Source organism: Vulpes vulpes, chromosome 8 (genome assembly GCF_048418805.1).
Source record: "Vulpes vulpes isolate BD-2025 chromosome 8, VulVul3, whole genome shotgun sequence".
Lineage (NCBI taxonomy): Eukaryota > Metazoa > Chordata > Mammalia > Carnivora > Canidae > Vulpes > Vulpes vulpes.
In genome coordinates this window covers 9,646,714-9,666,894 of record NC_132787.1, presented here as the reverse complement: position 1 = coordinate 9,666,894, position 20,181 = coordinate 9,646,714, and the positions used below count along the sequence as shown (strand labels likewise).

At 35.1% G+C, this 20,181-nt stretch overlaps 1 protein-coding gene across 3 annotated transcripts in view; it reads right to left on the bottom strand.

The window, feature by feature from the left end:
* The window catches only part of NELL2 (neural EGFL like 2), a 324,469-nt gene that overhangs the window by 1,617 nt on the left and 302,671 nt on the right, over positions 1-20,181 (bottom strand). For all 3 annotated transcript variants that reach the window (XM_026000161.2, XM_072765496.1, XM_026000160.2), the window contains 3 exons: positions 11,712-11,905; positions 10,491-10,667; positions 8,562-8,786 (listed from right to left, as the gene is read on the bottom strand). In XM_026000161.2, coding sequence (XP_025855946.2) covers positions 8,562-8,786; positions 10,491-10,667; positions 11,712-11,905 — 596 coding nt within the window. The remainder of the gene's footprint in view (positions 1-8,561; positions 8,787-10,490; positions 10,668-11,711; positions 11,906-20,181) is intronic.

Here is a 20,181-nt window from a genome sequence, read left to right as displayed (position 1 = left end):
CACACCATTCCCAGTGGGTCATTATTAATACTCACATTTTCTAGATTCAGAAACTGAAGATCAGAAAGCTTAAATATCATGTGTAAAATCACACAGCTAATAAATGGTACAGCAGGGATTAAAATTCAGGTTAGTCTGACCCTAAAAACCACCCTCTATTTGTGTGTTTTCTTTTAAAATTTATTTAGTCATCTGAGAGAGAACACACACACACACACACACACACACACACACCCACAGGAGTTGCATGAAGAAAAGAGAGAGAGGGAGAAGTGGACTTCCCACTGAGCAGGGAGCAGGACATGGTGCTCCATCTCAGAACTCTGGGATCAGGACATGAGCCATAGGCACTGAGTCACCCAGGAGCCCCGACCATCCTCTATTTGATATTTCCTCTGAAATAAATGACTTTAGATGATTTAAAAATATATTATACTTTAGTATGATAAAATCGAAAGTGTCTGTTCTATAAAAGATTTAGATATACTTCAAACATTGTTGAAGCACACGAAATGGAGGGAAAAACTAATTCATTTCCAAGAAGAGTATTATCAATTTAAGTTAATACTCTTCCATTCTTAATTTTTTTAAGCAGAGTTCTTATTCTGATAGCAAGAGAAAGTCTCAACATCTCTTGGTTCTCCAGTGGTATTTTAAAACTTTGTCATTATGTTTAGAGGCAGGTTTTCAAATCATAACCATAACATGATCTTTCCCAGTCCAGTGACCCAATGAAGTAAGGGATATACCAGTTCCTAAGAATATCAGTTCCTCAACTTATATAGCTTTTGAGCAGAAAGTGAGGGAGTTTCTGGAGCTTTCTTCCATTGAGTATATGAAGCTAGCATTAGAACTCATGGGTAGAAAAATCATTATTATGGTTCTCATCAGTATGTTTTAGGAAGAGACTGTTTATTTTTCAAAATCTTCAAGGAATGTTTTTCTTATTCCATATCAATATTTTCTGTTGTAATAGGAAAAATGTTCTATAAATATTTCATTGGAAACCCCTCAATTAGGGAAAAATAGTTCATACATGAATGAGTAACAAAATATTCCATCAGAGTTCCAGTTTCAGTAATGGCACAGTTGCTTATATAAAACTAACTTTCCCACACATAGGGACAAAGGGTCTGGACAAAATAGGAAAAATAACTATTTGAAAGCAATAGGTAGTGACCAAAAGCAGGCAGACACTGGAGAGGTTTCAGTCAGTGAAAAAAGGGAAATGTGTGAGGTTTATTTTCACTTGGCATTTCCCCCTGAGGACCCTCTGTAGTCTATGCAGTTTAGGCTAACTATAACTCAGGCAGAAAGACACAATCTGATAGGCCTCAGATGTCAGAGGACAACTTTTAGGGCTGCCAGAATGGTTGTAAATTCAGAGGAAAATATCTAGAAAGAAGGGAGTGAATCAGCATATAAACTCCCCTTAAATTGTTGCCTGGTCTTTGAATTACAGAAGAGACTAAAGAGATAATGAGTTATAGCTTGAAGGTTGAAAGATCTGGGCAGAGATTTCAAAAGCTGCTCACTGTGGGTAGCAGTGTTTAAAATATGTGTCCTTCCAAGTTAGGAAGGATTGATGAAAAAATTCAGGTTTTTCATTGAAGGCCCAAAAAGGCCATTATCAGGAGTAAAACGGTGTCTCAAGATTAAGAGACTCATTTACCCTAGAACTAGGGATAAATCTGGATAGACCCACCTAACCAGTATATAGCTTTCTTTCTTTCTTTCTTTCTTTCTTTCTTTCTTTCTTTCTTTCTTTCTTTCTTTCTTTTTTAGTGTAGCTTTCTAAGTGCAAGGTGATTGGCCAGTAATTTGCAAACTGCTAGAACAAACATAGTCTTCAGAGGAAGCTAACAGAACACAGAATCTGAATCTATACCACATATCATCTATAATATCCAATAAACCATAAAAAATATTAGATTTGTGAAGAAAGACAAGAAAAAGTGACGCCTAACCATGAGAAAAAGTTGTGAAGAGAAATGACCCCAAAATAATCCGGATGGAATAATTAGCAAGGACTGGAAAGTATATATTTTATATATGTTGAAAGGAAAAAAATATTGGTAAATCTTAGCAGATAAATAAAAGTATAAATAGAATTAAATGGAAATTTGGGAATGAAAATTGCAGTATTTGAAATGAAAAATTCATTGGATAGGTTTAACAACCGATTAGATATGGCAGAAGGAATAGGCAACAAATTTAAAACAAAAAATAGAAATTATCCAATCTTTAAAACAAAGAGGAAAAAAGACTGATATAAAAATAGAGCTTCAGTGACTTTGAGTATAGTATTAAGCCATAAAACATGAGTAATCATAGATCCAGAAAAATAGGAGGGAGAAACTGTGGCAGATAAAATATTTGAAGAAACCATGGTCAAAATTTTCTCAAATTTCTTGAGAAAAAAAAAAAAAACCAACAAAACAACCCACCAACTTAGATACTCAAAAATCCGAGCAAACACCAAAGAATAAAGTCACACAAAAAATCACATCTAAGTGTATCACAGTCAAACTTCTAAGAATCAAAGATAGAGAATTGTGAAAGGAAATAGAGGGGGAAGAAGGCATATTTTATACAGGGGAACAAATATACAAATGATAACTGAATCCTCATCAGAAATGATGGAGACATGAAAACAACAGAATATCACCTTTAAAGTCCTGGGACAAATCTGTGACTCCAGAATGCTATATTTAATAAAAAATATCCTTCAAAAATGAAAATATTTATAGATAAATATAAGTTGAAAGGTCCGTTCCTAATGTATCTACAATATGGAAAATGCTAAAGGAAGTTAAAGCTAAAGGGAAGTGCACCAGATGGAGACTCAAATATATGAGAAGAAATGAACATGAGAAATGGTAAATTTGTGGATAAATATGAAATACAGCATTTTTCCTCCCTTAACTTCCTTAAAAGATATTTGCCTAATTAAAGGAAAAATAATAAAAGGAATTTTAGAGTTTACAGTTTATATAGTTACAAAATATATGATTATTATAGCTCAAAGACTAAGGGGGATAGAATTCTTTTGTGCTAAAGTTCTTATATTTTATGTGAAGTAGTATAATATCACACCTTATTATATTGTAATATATTAATGCTATGAAATGTAATCTCTAGATCAGAAACAAAAATAATCATATAAAAATTATAGTTAAGAATCCAAAGGAACAGTTTAATTTAAATAATATAAAAAATTAGTAAACGAAAAGAAGAAATGGAGGAATAGGAATATGAAAATTAGATAGGACAAATATAAAACAAAGAGCAAAATGGTAGCCCTAAAGCCACCAATGTCAAAAATTATATTAAATGTAAGCAGACTAAACACTTCAATTAAAGGACAGAGATTGTCGAACTGGATAACAAATAAGAACTAAGTATAAATTATCTATAAAAAATGCAGTTTAAATATAATACCACAGATAAATTGTAAGTAGATAGATCAAAACAAAATGAGTATCTGAGAAAAACTGACTTCAAGTTTAGAAGACTTGCTAGAGAAAAGAAGAGCATTACATAATGATAAAACCATTAATTTATCAGAAGACATAAAAGAGTACATTGTTAGTAATTGCATTTATATGAAGTTTTTAAAAGGCAAAATAAATCTAGTACAATGAAATCAAACTGAAGTTTGCTATGGGAAGTTTGCTATGGTTGTCTAGAAGGAGAAAAAAGGTACTTGCGTGTTGGAAATATTTTATATTTTGATTTGTAAGACTCATCAAATTATATATATAACTATGAAATTCTCAATAGTTAATATTACCTTGATAAAAACTAAAATAAAAGGTGATCCACTGAAACCTAGTCTGATTATTAGGAATAGTAACAACCTACTATTATAATGAATTATAAAAATGAGTTATTTTTATATAGTGCACAGTGTTTCCTTAACACCCTGTTATTTATGGCTATGTTTATCCTATGTTTTAAAAAAGTTAAAAAAAACTCATTGTGAGTATTTTTGTGCTAAACTCAAGTAAAGACTGGAAGACAGTTAGCTTTTAATTTCCAGTTAATATATTTATATATGTGTAATACATTTTAATGTTATTTATATTCAATATATTTAGTTTTTATTCATTTATATTATAATTTACTGTATAATTAATATATATTATAATTTACTGTATAATTAACATATTAATCTGCTTATAAATAATATAGATTCTAAATACATGTATATATAAATATATATTTAAGAATCCCACTACCAGCCAAAAAAAAAAAAAGAATCCCACTACCATCAATATTTTAATATGTCTTCACAGAATTCATTTCATGCTATTATTTTCAACCTTGCAATTAAAGTGTATATGTAATTATATTTTTAGCTTAGTTTTTATTTTAAGCCATTTTTTCAATGTCTGAATAAAATAGTCATATAATTATATTGTACAATTATAATATAATATAGCATATTGCATCATAAAGAGTTACGAGGACTTATTTAACTATTTTTCTATTTTTGGGCATCTTGGTTTCTTCCTTGATTTTATATGACAAATAATATTGAGGTGAATATTGTAATGCCTATATAGCACCTTCCATATTTTAGAGTATTTCTTTAGATTATATTCTTAGACCTGGGATTAATGGGACAAAAGATGTTTGAGTTGGGACAGAGAGTAGGCAAAAAGGCATATATGTGGCTGTTGACAGGTATTTTTCAATGTCACTAACAATTCATAAGCGTTACAGTTCCAGTACATCCGTCAGCATTGGAAATCATTGTGAGGTATTTTTATTTTACTGTAGTATGTGAAAATAAAAATTCATTATGTTAGTTTACATTAGAATTTTAATTACTTAAAGGTTGAATAATTCCCTTTTTATTTAATAGCTGTATTTTTTCAGCGAATTGTTAATACATTCTTTGCTGATTTATTTATGGGGAAATAGTGTTTTTTCTTGTTAGCTTTATATGTTTTTAATTTAATAAAGAAATTATATTTTCCAGAAGAATATTTTTCCAGTCTCTAGTTGTGACTTTTATTTTGCTAATTTTGTTTATCTACAGAAGCTCAAATTTTCTTTGAGGTGTATTTTCTCACTTTAAGTTAGAAAAGGCCTCTCCCTTTCAGAATGTCAATATTTGATTACATCTTCTTTTTATTTTTAATATCTAACATTTCTTCCATGTAAAATTTGTTTTTATATATGATAAGCAGATAAAATTACTTCCCTCAAACTTCTGTCTGTTGATTCCAACATGTATAGAATAATCCTTTCTTCCTCTATTGATTTGCAAATCTTTCCTGATCATACCTGAAAGTCTTCACTTTAATGTTCTCATTTATGGGCCATTTGTTTCCATAGATAGATCTAGTTATTCATTCTAATGTTAGTACAGAACCCTGCTTTCTAAACTTCATGTCTGCTGTTCCTGATATATGAAAGTAAAGTTTACGAAGTTATGAGCTTCATCCTTAAAACTCTAATTTTCTTTATACCTCAATTATTTCAATAATAATACATCTAGAGTCTGCCCAGGAATTAAAAGTAGCCCTCTGGTTTCCAATTTTCAAATTGGCTGCTTGGTAATTACTTATTAAAGAAAATGACCCTCTAATCCTTCTTCCCTTCATATTTATTTCTCAAGTGGACACATCTCTAGCTATTGTTTGAAGCTCAAAGCATAACTGCTTGAAAGTACTTTGGCCCATCAAAGGGTTCATGTGTCTCTCTTAGATTTAGGAAAGACAACTTTAGTAATTCATTTGACTCAAGAATTTAAATTCTGAATGGAGGAACTCTTTTTTACCTAAGCAAATGAAATCTGAAGACATTTTTAAGAAGACGTTTTTTTACCACCCCCCCTACCCCTGCTAACTTCTAATTCCTCAGATCTGATTTTCAATGTCATTTGTTCAGGAGGTAACTGGTGCACATACTGTACAGTCTTTTAGCATGGTGCACCTTTCCTTCAGGGCATCCGTGACAGTCTAGAATGTTGTCTTTATCTGTTTCCTGACTTGATTAATATCTATTTACTCTATTACCAACAATAATAATAGCCAATACTGAGTGTTTACTCTGAATGTGTATGAAATGCTTAGAAACGTTAAATGGATCTCTCAAGTAGGTAGTAAAATTATCCCTATGTAGGAACTATTATTATTCTCATTTTTCAGGTAAGCAAATTGAGCCACAGAGAGATTAATGGACATTCCTTTAGGTCACATTGCTAGAGTGGTTGACCAGGCTTTGAATCCAGGTAGCCTGATTCTAGATACTGTAATTCTTCCCTTCTAGACTGGTGCTGCCCAGAACATTCTGTGATGATAGAAATGTTCTTTATATGTTCTGTCTAGTATGATAGCCACTGGCCACATGTAGCCATTGAGCAATTAAAATGTGGCCAGGGTGACTGAGAAATTGATGTTTTAATTTTATTTAATTTTAATTAATTTAAATAGCCACATGAGGCTACCAACTTATATATTGGACAGCATAGCTCTAGACAATAAGGTGCTAGGTAATAATTTCCAGGAGCAATTGTGTCTGTTTTGCTTATCACTACACTCCTGGTACCAGTATAATACCTGGCACAATGTATTTACTGACTAGAATGAATAACTCTTAGACGGGTAGGACAGGGAGATGAGAAGTAAAAATGCTGCTCTGAAAGCACCAAATTGTGAAAAATACTCATCTCCAATGCAATATCTGGAGCCTGTTTTGTATCCATTTTATTTTTAAAATAACACAAAATAAACATAATAAAAAATTTGTTTTTGGGATAAATATGATAAAATAGCACATATTTTTATAAGTCATATTTAATAAGAAGGGAAAAGGGAAACAGCATCAAATAGTAACTTCTAGAATCAGCACTTATCTAACAAAAAAATGAATTTAATCCTAAAATACACTTTCTGGAATACATTCCTATCATGAGGCAAAAAATCCTACTAGTTGTTTATAAGACAGCAAATGACAAACTTATTCATGCTCTTCACCCCAGAAAACACTCTCATGTTTTTCTATTACTGAGCTCATTTTTTTTAGTTGGAAATATCAGTGTGAATCACATTTGGTGTGTTTCTCATCCTATCACCTGGTATATATTTTTGTAGTCATTACTCAGAATGATAATCTTAGATAAAGAGTGTATGTGGGGTACCTGGCTGGCTCAGTTGGTGGATCATGTGACTTTTAATATCAGGGTTGTGAGTTAGAGCCCCCTGTTGGGTGTAGGAATTACTTAAAAAAAATTTTTTTTTAAAAAGAGTATAAACGGACTTGACTTTAATTGGTAATTGAATTTCAGGAAGTATTTCCCTGTTGGTCATTAATGCTGAAGTTTCAGCATTATGCACTGCTAAATGTACTTATATTTAATGTATATTAAAGCAATACTGCATGTACATTAGTCACTTTTAGTAGTAATAGAAGTAGTAGTAGTAACTTTCAAATTTGCTAATGCACTTTCAGAAAATGCATTAAATATTCACTCAGAAAGCTCTGCATGATTGACAAAAATTACATTGACTGAAAGAGACAGAAATTTTGGTTTGAAATAGGTAATAGTACCTCAAAGCTTAAAGCATTTTATATTTCTTTGCCCTGTGATGTCAAGCCAACTAGTAAGAATTTGTGCTAAGTGAATCTGAATTAAATTGCTCTATTGAAAAAAAAAAATAATGGAATTGTTCACTTAAGAAACAGAGTAGTTAGAGATATCTGGGTGTGCTATGTTGGAAGAAATCTGACTCTTTGCTTTCCTGTGTTGTTATTATTAAGCCTTCAGATTACTTTGTTTTAGTGTTGATTCAAAAATTATGACTGAAATACAGTGACCACTAAATCAACATTTGTAGGAACAATAATCAAGTAGAATGCTTTCAACTCTGTCTATGAATTCTATATATTGTCTACATTATCTGTATTCTCGTTCTCATTGAAGTAAAAGGCACGTGTTCTATTTTCCTATGAGATGAAGAAAAATCTTTATAATGATTTTTCTCCAACTGTAGGAATAAAATATAGTAAGAAACAAATCTTAAAATTTTCAACCCAATGTAACTGACCACAACAAACCAAGAAATATGCCCATTTTTTCCATATTGATTTTCACTTTGGAGAATGTAATATATTTATTCTGTCGATATATCTTACAGACCTCATAAAAGGACCAGATAAAAATCAATAAAATAATATTGTCTTCCATCATGAAAGAAAAAACATGAAGTTTGTGTTGTAGATTTCTTTTTTTTTTTTTTTTTTTTTTTAAGATGTGTACAGTTAGATACTTTAGGGCAATCTAAGTAGGTGCTTTCTGTTCTGGTGATATAAATGATTGATCATTCTGATTTCTGATCATGTGCTTCCCTCTCCCTGAACATGCTTCGAAGATGCACAGAGCAGTTAGGGTAGGCACTAATAAAGCTGAGCGGCCCTCCTCCCACTTCTGTTTAAACAATATATAGGGGAAAAAAAATGCTTCCCATTGGCCAGGTTAAGCACTTTAATATCAGTGAGCCCTGGGTACAGCTGGCCAAATGCTCCCTACTTGAATTAATAGGCTTTACCTTGCACTGGCAGAGAGTACACTCAGTGCCATGTTTGATCCAAGAGGACCCAGTGAAGCGAACCACATTCATCTCATCCAGGCAAGTTTTGGTGATGTCATTACGAATGGTGTCGGCCTGGCAAGGGTCAGTGACACAACGCTGGCAGCACTCATTCTCTGGGAGGACACTGAATTCACATTCCACCTCTGGGCAAGGCAGAGGCCAACAGTCAACTTCCCCCTGCTGTAAAGAAAACAGATGCACAAGGGCAGAGAGAGAAGAAGGGAGGGTTTGGAGGGAGGTAGGGAGGGAGGAGCAGTGTTTACTGACTTCTTAGTTTATCTGATGAATAGTTATACTCACACCTTCAAAGCCATAAATCTTGCAGGGAATCTACAAAAGCCCTATCACAGAGCTGAGCTCTATCCTGCAGGTGGATTTAAGAGTGTTCAAGGATTAAATGAGAATAACAATGAACAAAAGCAAAAACCCTTTCTCTTGAAACAATCACATTTACACACTCCTATCTTTTCCCTGACAGAGGAGAATTATTTACTATGGAAGAAGGTTTCACTTAAATTTCTGCATATCAGGTGCTTTTTTCATTCTTTTGATCTTTTCTCCCCCTACCTTCTCATTTATTCCCTTCTGCCTAACAAAAGTTTTGTCCATTTACAAGAAAATAAACTGAAATAGGAAGGGAATTTGGCAGGTTTGCTTTGTTCATTTATGTTTCTCAGGTTAGGGATTTTGGAGAAAAAAAAAACAACAACAAGTAGGAACTGATTTCAGGCAGCTTTATTCCACATGGGGAAATTGTGTGAATTGGATCTTTTAAAAATTTAGTTCCCACCTGTTTCCTATTTTCTTCATAATTCTGAATCTCATGGTCTTGGAGATGAAAGCAGCCTTCGGGCACTGAAACTGACCTTGCTCTTTCAATTGATTTTTGGGTTTAAAGTATAAAAAAGAAGCAGCAAAAAAAGCATTGCCTTAAAAATATCCTCACACAAATAGAGAGGAAACTAGCCATGACTTTAAAAGTAGCATCTGTGAAACTTTCTTCCATAAAGACACATAGACCAATTTTCCTTTTTCATTTATATTATTAGAACAAAATGAGAATTTTGGTCTAATGAAAAAAGACTGGTGTTTCCCTGATTAGGTCTTTATTTTCTTTTTTCCTGTTGTTTCCAGTGGAAGTTTTGTAAATATATACACTTAATTTCAGTCTTCTAGTAAGTGCAAATTCATAGCATGTGTCAAACAGGGTACCCACTAGAATTGCACTGATAAAAATATTTAGGAGGGAAAAAAAGTGGGTGTGGTTTTTTTGCATTTCTTTCTTTCTTTTTTTTTTTTTTTTAAGTCTGAGCATGACTGATAAAAATGGATTAATGAAAGTTCTACTTGGACAAAAAAATGATATTTTTCATGAATGCTGCTGTTCTATTTATAACAATCTCTAAATAAACCTAAGCTGAATGGGATTGGGGATGCTAGGAGGGTCTCTTCTTCTTCTTCTTCTAAGATTTTATTTATTTATTCATGAAAGACAGAGAGAGAGAAGCAGAGACACAGGCAGAAAGAGAGGCAGGCTCCCTGTGGGGAGTCTGATGCAGATTCCATCCCATGTCCCTGGGATCATGCTCTGAGCCAAAGGCAGACACTCAACCCCTGAGCTACCCAGGCATCCCAAGTCTCTTCTTCTTCTAGGCTCTGGAAAAACATGCATGACATGCTGAACCACATCTGCACCAGGCTGTCCCTTCATGGGTCCTGACTACATGCCCACCATCTTGTCATCTAATCAGGCTCACGTTTTGTCACCACCAGCATGATGGCCCGGCAGGTACTGAGAACTAGCAGATGTGGGAGGCCAAGACTGTCTTCCTCGTTGGATTCTGGGCCTGGACTGTCCCTGTACTTCATGTAAACTATACTTACCAAGCAGCGGCACTGTTGGCAATTCTGAACCCACGTGTCACCACTATTGTACAAAGTCTCCCCATTTTGATGGAGGCACTGACTGCTAAGCCTTGGGTCACATTCAGGGCAGCAAAAGAGATCAACCGTGGGATTCTCGCAGTCACAGACCATCCGGCGACACATGACAAATCCATTCTGTAGGAAAAAAGAGAGAAGAGTGAACAGAAGCTTCGGTTTCTCAATATATTACATCAATGTAATAGATTTAATGTTACATTTTGCAGCAAACACACAGGAATTACCCAACCAAACTGGAGAACTTCCGATTTCCTCTCCAAATGCTACTTGACCAGCAAATTTCCAGAAATGACCAGTACGAAATAACCACTATGCCGTCCTTCTGTGTGTATAAATGTGGGTATGTATATATAAATATACATGTGTTTGTTTATTAGCATAGTAATTAGAATACTACCAAAATTTTGTTCTGTGTAAGGGCATAGTTAGTCAACAAGCTTTACCTACTGTTGGGTTTATGGGCTATATTAGACTTTAAGTTTATGTACAATTTGTTATCAGTTTCTTTTAATAATTGAGTCCTTCATGCAGAGTGTTAATTATCTAACTATATTTTAAGTCTCAATTATCAACTGGGTAAACAAAGTGGGACTGAGCCACAGTCCAAATAGATCGTTTTCACTCGCAGGCCACAGTAGGTCCATTGAGGCTTCATTTCTTCTTTTGTTCAAATAGGATATTGTTACCATAGAAACACTAGCATACTTAGCAACAAAGTTTTATCAACATGTGAACAGATAAACACATTGTGGCATTTCCATAAAATGAACTACTACTCAGCAATTACAAAGAAATACATTGATATAGTAACATAGAATGCGTTACTGATATATGTAATGAATATTAAAGAATGTCAAAAACATACACTGAAAAAACCCGGACAAAAAAAAAAAGTATGTATTATATGTACTACTTATTATATAAGGCTCTAGAAAATATAAATCTAACCTACAATGACCAAAACCAGTGTTTCCTTCAGACTGAGGGTATGGGAATAAGGACAGAGACAACATTATGAGCAGATGAAAATGTCCTTTTCTGCTAATTTTGATATTGCTTAAGTAGATGCATGCATTTGTTTAAGCTCATCAAGCTGTACACTGAAAATTTATGCAAATTACATCCCAATAAAAATGATTACAGTTTTTTATTTATACCAACCTGACACGAACACACAGAGCACCGGTCATTTTCCAACACCCAAATCTGACCACTGTGTTTAATTTTTCCATCATGGATGCAGTCCCCTGTGCAATTCTTTCCATGAGGACATCGGCAATCGTATCCACCATCCAGGTTAAAGCAAATGGTATCATTGGCACAGCTATGCCTCCCGGTCCCACACTCATCGATATCTACAGCCAAGAAAAGGCAGCAGGCAATGTGCTTAGACTATGCTTGGTTTCAAACAACTGCAATCAGGGAAGTTGCCTCCTAACATAAAGCATTCAACTGTAAATTAATTTTCATCTTACTGGCATGCATTTCCTATTAAATGCTGACTAAAGCAATGTTAATGATCTAGGGATTTCACAGGAAAACATTATCATGCTTGACTTCAAACACCAGATAACCTTGGTTAGATTCTCAACTTTTATCTCTGTAAATACCATTAAGCTTTATGAAACACATATTTTTTGAAAGTAAGGGTAGAATTCAATTTATTAAACAAAAATCAGTGGCAGTTGAAATTCTAATAGTGCCTATGAGTTTTCATTGGGAAAATCACCCTCAATGTTAAAATGGTGTTTATGCCAAATTCTTTCTTAGTGGGAGATGAACCCCAAATCCTTTCTTAGTGGGATGTCATGGGACCTCCGAGGGATTTTATTCAGCTTCAAGCACCCACACATCACCCCATCTAAGCTTCTCCCAGTGTTTGGCCCAGGTGTTCTTCCCTTACAACCAGGCATTTTCACACTGTCCTCACATATTGCCCCCCACCCACAGAGGGCAAGTAACCATCTGGAATTACCATTTCTCTCGCAAATAATCTTCCACTTCTTACCTCTTCCATTTCAGTTGATCATTTTGTCTTCTGCCTGACTCAATTGGCAACAGCCCATTCTCCACCTGACCTCACCCATTCTATGGCAATCACAGCCTAAAACATTTTCATACAGATGAAAAGCAAACATATTTTGACCCACAGATCAGGTCCATAAGAAGAGATGTGATTCATTTTATTTATCCCCATAATTTAAAGGTCACAAGCCCAAATACATTTCAGGGATATTGTATGAGTGGCAGTGAGCAGTTATTTCCTACTTCATCTGTTTCCTCTGAGTAAAGGTCAAGAAAGAAAGAATTAAATCACAGCAGAAGTGGGTTAGAGAGGAGATGGAATGGATAGCTTTTAACCAGGGGGACTGTACACTGCTTTTCTTAGAAAATTTTAAAGGTAGACTTTCGTAGACATCTTTCTTAAATGGTTTGTTTGGTTTCAACGTTATTAAAGACATGGACTAGTCAAGATTACATTTTAGCCATATTTAAATTATTAAATATTAAGTTTGGTCATATATATGTTCCTAAAAATAAGCCACATGATATATGTCAATTTGTCTTGATTTTGCTCAATTCCCACCCCAAGAAATCCAATGAATTGAGACAACAGCTGAAAAGATTTTTGTAATAACTATAGTGAACACATTATTATAGCTTGATTCGTCAAGGATAATACAGTTTATGACTATAGAGTATGATTAAAAGCAGAACTGTTAGCCAGCATGAAGACATAGTTCACATTTTTAAAAGTACATTGATATATATATATATATATATATAATAACTATTATATATAAATATATATATTTCAGATCAGAGAAATTTGGCTGATGCTATTTAGAGCAAGAAGAGCAAGAAGTGAAATTTTATAAAATAGCTCTATATTTGGTCTATTCAGAATAATAAGGTGTATTGGATGACTTGATCTTTGTCTCCTATTAAATATTCTTATGATTAGGAGTATAGAAAACAGGAAAAATATTAACCATAGTAATTTGGTTTCTTTGACCAAAAGAAAAATACAAATACTTCTTACTACATAATCCTTTAAATATCCACTATACAAATTTAATTCCATTAATGGCAATGGCTGGATTTTTACAATCATTTCATTTTGCTTGACATTTAAAATAAAAGCTCTGCCATCAGGTAATGCATGTTTTTTTTTAAAAGCAGAGACAATCCTTAGATTTGCTGAAGAAGACAAAGAGGTGTCCAGCCACAAAAAGAACACGTGCTCTGAAATAAAGTATGTTTACAATAAAGAATTAGAATAATAAGTTTTTCACAACAATGGTTGATATATACTTGTCATACCTGGAGAAATGTGTAGGCAGAAAATCATTATGAGCCAATGATTACTTTTTGCTATACAATGCACTTTGAATTAATTTGAATTCATCTTCCCCCACATCCCCCGACTTGTTATCTACCCTGGGTTTCCCAAAACACAGGCTATTCTCAATTGAACGGTAGTATAGAGTTTTGGAATTCATTGTTACATATAATTTTATTATAATATTAAATTCCTAAATTAAATATACATAAGGGGTATATATCCTGCTTTGAAAAACCTACTATGATACATAAATATTCGAACTTTAAAAATACTGACAACTTCTTTAGTGAGTTATTGAAGAAACAGTGTTGCTAACTCCGATGGTCAAGCCTCATTGCAGATCTAACTCGATCTAGCAGCAGCATTTGCTACAGTTCATTCTCCCTTCTTAATACTTTTTTCTTTATTTGCTTCCTATCATATTGGTAGTGCTTTCTGGATCTTTCTCTTGCCCACATACACATCCTCGTGGCAATTAAATGATGAATTAAATGATGAATCCAAGCAAGAGGAGGTAAAGAGTGGTCTAATCAGAGGTCAGGGTGTGCTTGCAGGTCCAAAATTTAGAGTCAGCAAGATATGCTAGAGGGAATGAGTTGAATGTCCACAGGAAGAGAGTAAGTAGTTAGACAGTGAGCTGAAGAGGTACTCAGGGCCCAAGTAAGGGCCATATTAAGAAATATAAACTTCAGGGGTACCTGGGTGGCACAGTTGGTTAAATGTTTGACTCCTGGTTTTGGCTCAGGTCATAATCTCATGGGTCATGAGATGGAGCCTTGCGTCGGGCTCCACACTTGGTGTAGAGTCTGCTGGAGTTTCTTTCTCCCTCTTCCTCTGTTCTTCCCTTGCATTCTCTCTTTTCTCTCTCAAATAAATAAATCTTTAAAAATAAAAGAAATCTAAACTTCTTCATAAAGACAATAAGCCGTCATTTTAGGGAAATGCAAAAAAAAGTCATAATCAGGTATTTCCTATACAAAGTTTGCTTCATTTTGGAAGAGGAATTTGAGTGGATTAGAATTTACAGCCAGGAGATTAATTAATAGGCTGTTTCAGTAATCCAGGCAAGCAATGGTCATATAATAAAAGCAAGCACTTACACAATGGTTGGTATGTGCCAGATTCTAAGGGCTTTCATATAATGATTCATTTAATCCTCACAACAACTGGAGGGTACAGTAATTATTCCCATTTTACAGATCAGGAGGTTGAAGCATAGAAATGTTGCATAACCTTACCAAGGTCTAGTAGGGTATAGAGCCCACACGAGAATCTAAGTCGTCAGGCCTCAAGTCTATGCTCCTATCTATGCACAGTGCTGTGCTGGCCTAACATTGGTGGTTAAGAGATTAACAGAAAGAAACAATGGAGAGAATCTTCCAAAATAGAAACAATAAAGATGCAGCAACTTAACGACTTGTTCAAAGATTAGGGAGAGCAAGTGGTCCTGGATGATGTGTAGATTTCTAGCTTGGAAACTTTGGCTGATGCTAGTCAGAGAAAGAAGAGCAGGATTTCGCTGTGGACTGAAAGTGGGTGGCAGGATGACGAAAGACATGAGTTGGGTCAGGGCGTGTTGAATTACACTCTCCTCTGGGCTGCCAAATAGAGCTGTCCAGTAAATAGTTGGATATATGGGTCTGGAGCTCAGAAAATAGAACTGGGTCCACATACGGATTTGGTGAAGATATATTTTCATCATTTCCTTTCTTGAAAACAGTACTTTGGAGTCAAATTCAAACTTCTGAGAAAGGCATTTAAAGCTGCTTCTTTTGCTTGCCTCTCATTTCCTATCACAACGTGGCAATAATCACATCACACTCAAAGTCCTAATACAAATGCTAGACTCGGGGGATCCCTGGGTGGCTCAGTGGCTCAGCACCTGCCTTTGGCCCAAGGCGTGATCCTAGAGTCCTGGGATTGAGTCCCATGTCAGGCTCCTGGCATGGAGCCTGCTTGCTTCTCCCTCTGCTTCCCACCAACCCCCCCCTCCCCCGCTGTCTGTGTCTATTATGAATAAATAAATAAATAAAATCTTAAAAACAAAAAAACAAAACCAAACAAAAAAACAACAAATGCTAGACTCTCTTGTTCCCAAATAGGAAATCATTTCTCCCTTCCTTTCCTAACAGCTCTAAATTTGTATTTTCTCACATATTTATTATTTGCACCCTTGTAGCTTTCTCCTCTATTAAGAAACTCACTACTTCTATCTTGTATGACAGTTGTGGTACACATTTTCTCTCTTCCACAAGCTGAGAACAGTGACCACACCTCCTTTATATTTCTATGCAGCAGATGCCTGGCAAACACCTCAAGGTATTTGGGCCTCGATTCGGGATACAACAAGTTCTGTGAATTGTTGAGGTGAATTCGATTCATTTCATTTTTGTCCTTTTTCTTGATTTAGGTTAAGAATTCACAATATTTAGCTTGAACATAATACTCAAAAGATGCTATCCTATAAACATTATCTTTTTGGCTTACAAGTCCAAAAACCTCACCAAACTTAAAAATAATCCAGAAATTAAAGTAACACGGGGGAAAAGTGGGCATGTAAATAAAATATTCTTATGTGAAAAAGCTACTGGGCTTTATTCTCAGAGAGAGCCATATTTTCAGGCAAGCATAGTAGAAGTGACAACATGGAAAAAGAAGATGGTTCTCAGGCACATTATCGGGGGATTAAATATCTACACCTCTGAGATAAATGGATGAGCAAAGCAGCATATAATTTGTATGAATGCCACTTATAAACATGTATGTTGCATATTACTGAACTGCAGCCTAAAAAGTAGTGAAACAGTGCAGTTACTTATTCATGTCATCAAACATATTTATGCATCTCTTCAGAGTAATTGTGAACCTACTGCTGTGACTTTGTCCACTTTGAAATGCTTTTTTTTCCCCAGCAACAGAAAAATGGCACCTGCTCAGATATAATTATACTCTTAAAAAACTGTATCCTTCTAAATACTAATATTACAATTCTACAAATCACTGAAATTGTAGTAAGTGGATAGTTGTTTAGAAGAAGCATTTTACTCTTTTTTTTATAACATTGATTTTTTTTTTAAGGAATCTTTCAGAGCACATTGTCTTGAGAAAGTAGTAGGTTTTTCTGATAATCATTATACATTCTTCTGGAAGATAAAAGTAGAATCATCTTTCCAGAGTTGTATATATATTAAAAAAAAGATTTCCCACTGTTTCTGTGTTTAATTTCCTTGAAAAGCCTTTTTTTGCATAAGCATCTTATACAATCCTTTACTTCCCCATCTTCATCTTTATCATGTGTTATTTTTAATACCTAGTTTAATTTTCCTTGTTACTTTCTGGACACTCATGAGTGCACTAATTATGTTTTGTTTTTCTGTCCTGATCACTACTTTATATATTTAGTTTCTTTTAAATATATATTTAGTTTTAAGATAGGACTATCTACTATCCAGTTCTAACAGGTTATATTCCTAATGTACTTCTGATTAAATATTATCTATTTATCTATGTATCCATCTCTATTTTTATCTGTTTTAATCTTTTTCATTGGGCAAATGAATATATTTTGTACACTCTGACACAAACATTGTCTGAGGCACTGGTGGCTGACAAGCAAAAAAAATCTATGACTCTTAAAGCTTACATTTCGCAGAAGATAATAAGCAAGTAAGTAATATACTCAATCACTTCAAGAGAAGTTATAATTTCTATAGGCCCACTTTTTCTATGAAGAAAGTAAGTAATATACTCAATCACTTCAAGAGAAGTTATAATTTCTATAGGCCCACTTTTCTATGAAGGCCCACTTTTCTTTTTACCTTGTGAAGCAAGGTAAGTGAAGAGTGTTAGAGAAGGATGCTATTTTAGGATGGGAGTCCAGAAGAAGCCATTTAGGAGGAAATCTGAATAATATGAATGAAAAATTCAAAGAACTGGGGAAAGACATTCCAAACAAAAAGAAAAGCACACGAGAAGGGAGTCAGTTTGGTATTTTTGTAAAATGGCAAGAAAGCCAAGTACTCATATCACGTAGACCCTTGTAAAAGCCATTGTTGGGGTTTGGATTTTACTCTGAAGAGAAATGGAAAGCCTCCAGGTATTGGAACAGAATTGGAGCATGCTCTTCTGATTTCAAGCAACCTAGAGTGCTATAAAAACAAGACCCTAGAGGAGTCAAGGGTGGAAGTAGGGAGACCAGTTTGGAGAAAGGTACACTAGTGCAGACAAAAGATAATGATGGCTTAGACCAACATGGTAACAATAGACACGGTGAAAAGTGGTAAGACTGGGAAAATATTTTGAAAATCAAGATCAAGAGTTGTATTTTAGTCATTAAGTCTGAGTTGTCTTTAAGAAATCCAAGTTAGATACCCGGTAAGCAGTGAGATATATGAATCTGCCACTAGGGAAAAGGTCTGAAATAGAAGTATATGAACAGCATATGAAACTATGGAACTGGCTGATTTAGTTTGAGAATGGATAGAGAAGATTGCCAAATGTCCTGGGGCCTTGAATATGTAGTCCTCTGGAGAGGGAATGGAGAGGCCTATAGAGTAGGAGAAAGGCGAAAGTGGCAACCTCGAAGCCAAGTGAAGAAAGTTGTTTTGAGAGTAAGAAGTGATCCACTGCTTCAAAAGCGTGAGTTGTCAAGCAAAGAGAGAGTAACTGAGTAGTGAATTTGATGACGTGGAAACTGTTAAGTCATCTTGAAAGGGCAGCATTCAGTGGGGCTGGGGTCCTACGGTGTTGTTGGAAGCAAGAGAATGGAGATAACAAATATAACAGATTCTTTCAGAAAGTTCTGTTCTAGAAGAGAGCAGTGAAGTGGGGGCAATGTTTGGAGAATCAAGCAATATCATGGTCATGGCAAGTTATTCTTTTTTTTTTTTTTTTTTACTTAAAACAAATGTTTTTGTTTTATTCTTTTTAAAGATGGGTGCTACTCTAGGCTGTTTGTATGCTGATAAGAAAGAGTATCATAAGGACCAGAATGTGGGTAACACAAAGACAGAGACTTCAAGCAGGCGAGAGGGGTGAGATGTAAGGTACTACGGAGCGTTTAACGTCTGATAGGAGAAATGGCACTTAATTCAGTGAAACAGGAGGAAGGGAAAACAGCAGATAGAAACAAGAGTAAAAAAAAAAAAAAGAAAGAAAGAAACAAGAGTAAGCTAGTAGAGCTCCTGGTGCAAAGATGCTTCTGTTTTCTCGGTTAAATAAGCAGCAGGGCCATCATCAGAGAATGAAGGGAAGGCAAGTGGTACCTAAGACTTGAGGAGATTAGAGAAGGTGTGAAATGGCTGTTACTGGAGAGTTGTAGGGGAAAGTAACTATGGAAATAAAATCAGCACACTGGGCAAGGCTGACGGCCCTTGCAGGAGGGAGCCCATACGCTAGCATCCAAGCGAGCCTCACCACTGCTCATACTCTCATGTCATCTTCTGCCTCTGAATGTGGGCTGGCTAGACTTCTGACTCACTGCTAACAGACAGAACGTAGAGAAGCCATGAAATGGCACATCTGCGATGAGGTTATAAAAAGACCATGGACACTTGCTCTGCTTGGATTGCTTGCTCTGGGGGAAGCCAGCTCCCACGTCCCGAGGCAGCCCTGTGGAGTGAGTGGTTCTTGTGTTACGGGAACCAGACCTGCAGAAAGCCACAGGAGTGACCCTGGAAGCAGAGTCCTGCCCCCCCCCCCCAACGCCAACCACCCCACTCCCACTTCGGACAAGTCTACACGATGAAACCACAGGCCTGACCAACAACTTGACCACCACCTCATGAGAAACTGTGAACCCAGAGTCCCCCAGCTAAGCTGTGCATGGATTCCTCACTCACAGAAACTGTCAGGTGACTTTTGTTGTTTTTAGCTGCTAAGTTTTGGGGGAATTTGTTATGCATCGATAGATAACGAATACAGCCCTCCTGGGATTTGCAGTCAGAAATTTCAAACATAGTGAAATGTGCAAATGTAAAGTGAGATAGTCGGCAGAGGTACATGTTTTTTCCCCTTCACATTCTGCTGCATGGGAAGGGTGTGCAAGGGTACCAAGCAAAACCAAGCACAGGTTTCCCCTAGGGAAGCAGGAGGGATGGGGAAAGGGGAGGGATGAAATTAAGATGTATTTTCAGCTTTAATCTAGGTATTTGTGTATGACTTGAATTATTTTATAATCGGCTTATATTTACTCTTTGTGTATATAATTTAAAGTGAAATTTAAATTTAAATATAAATTTAAAGTGACCATCTTAACAAAAAGGTAGCACTTTTAGATTAAAAAAA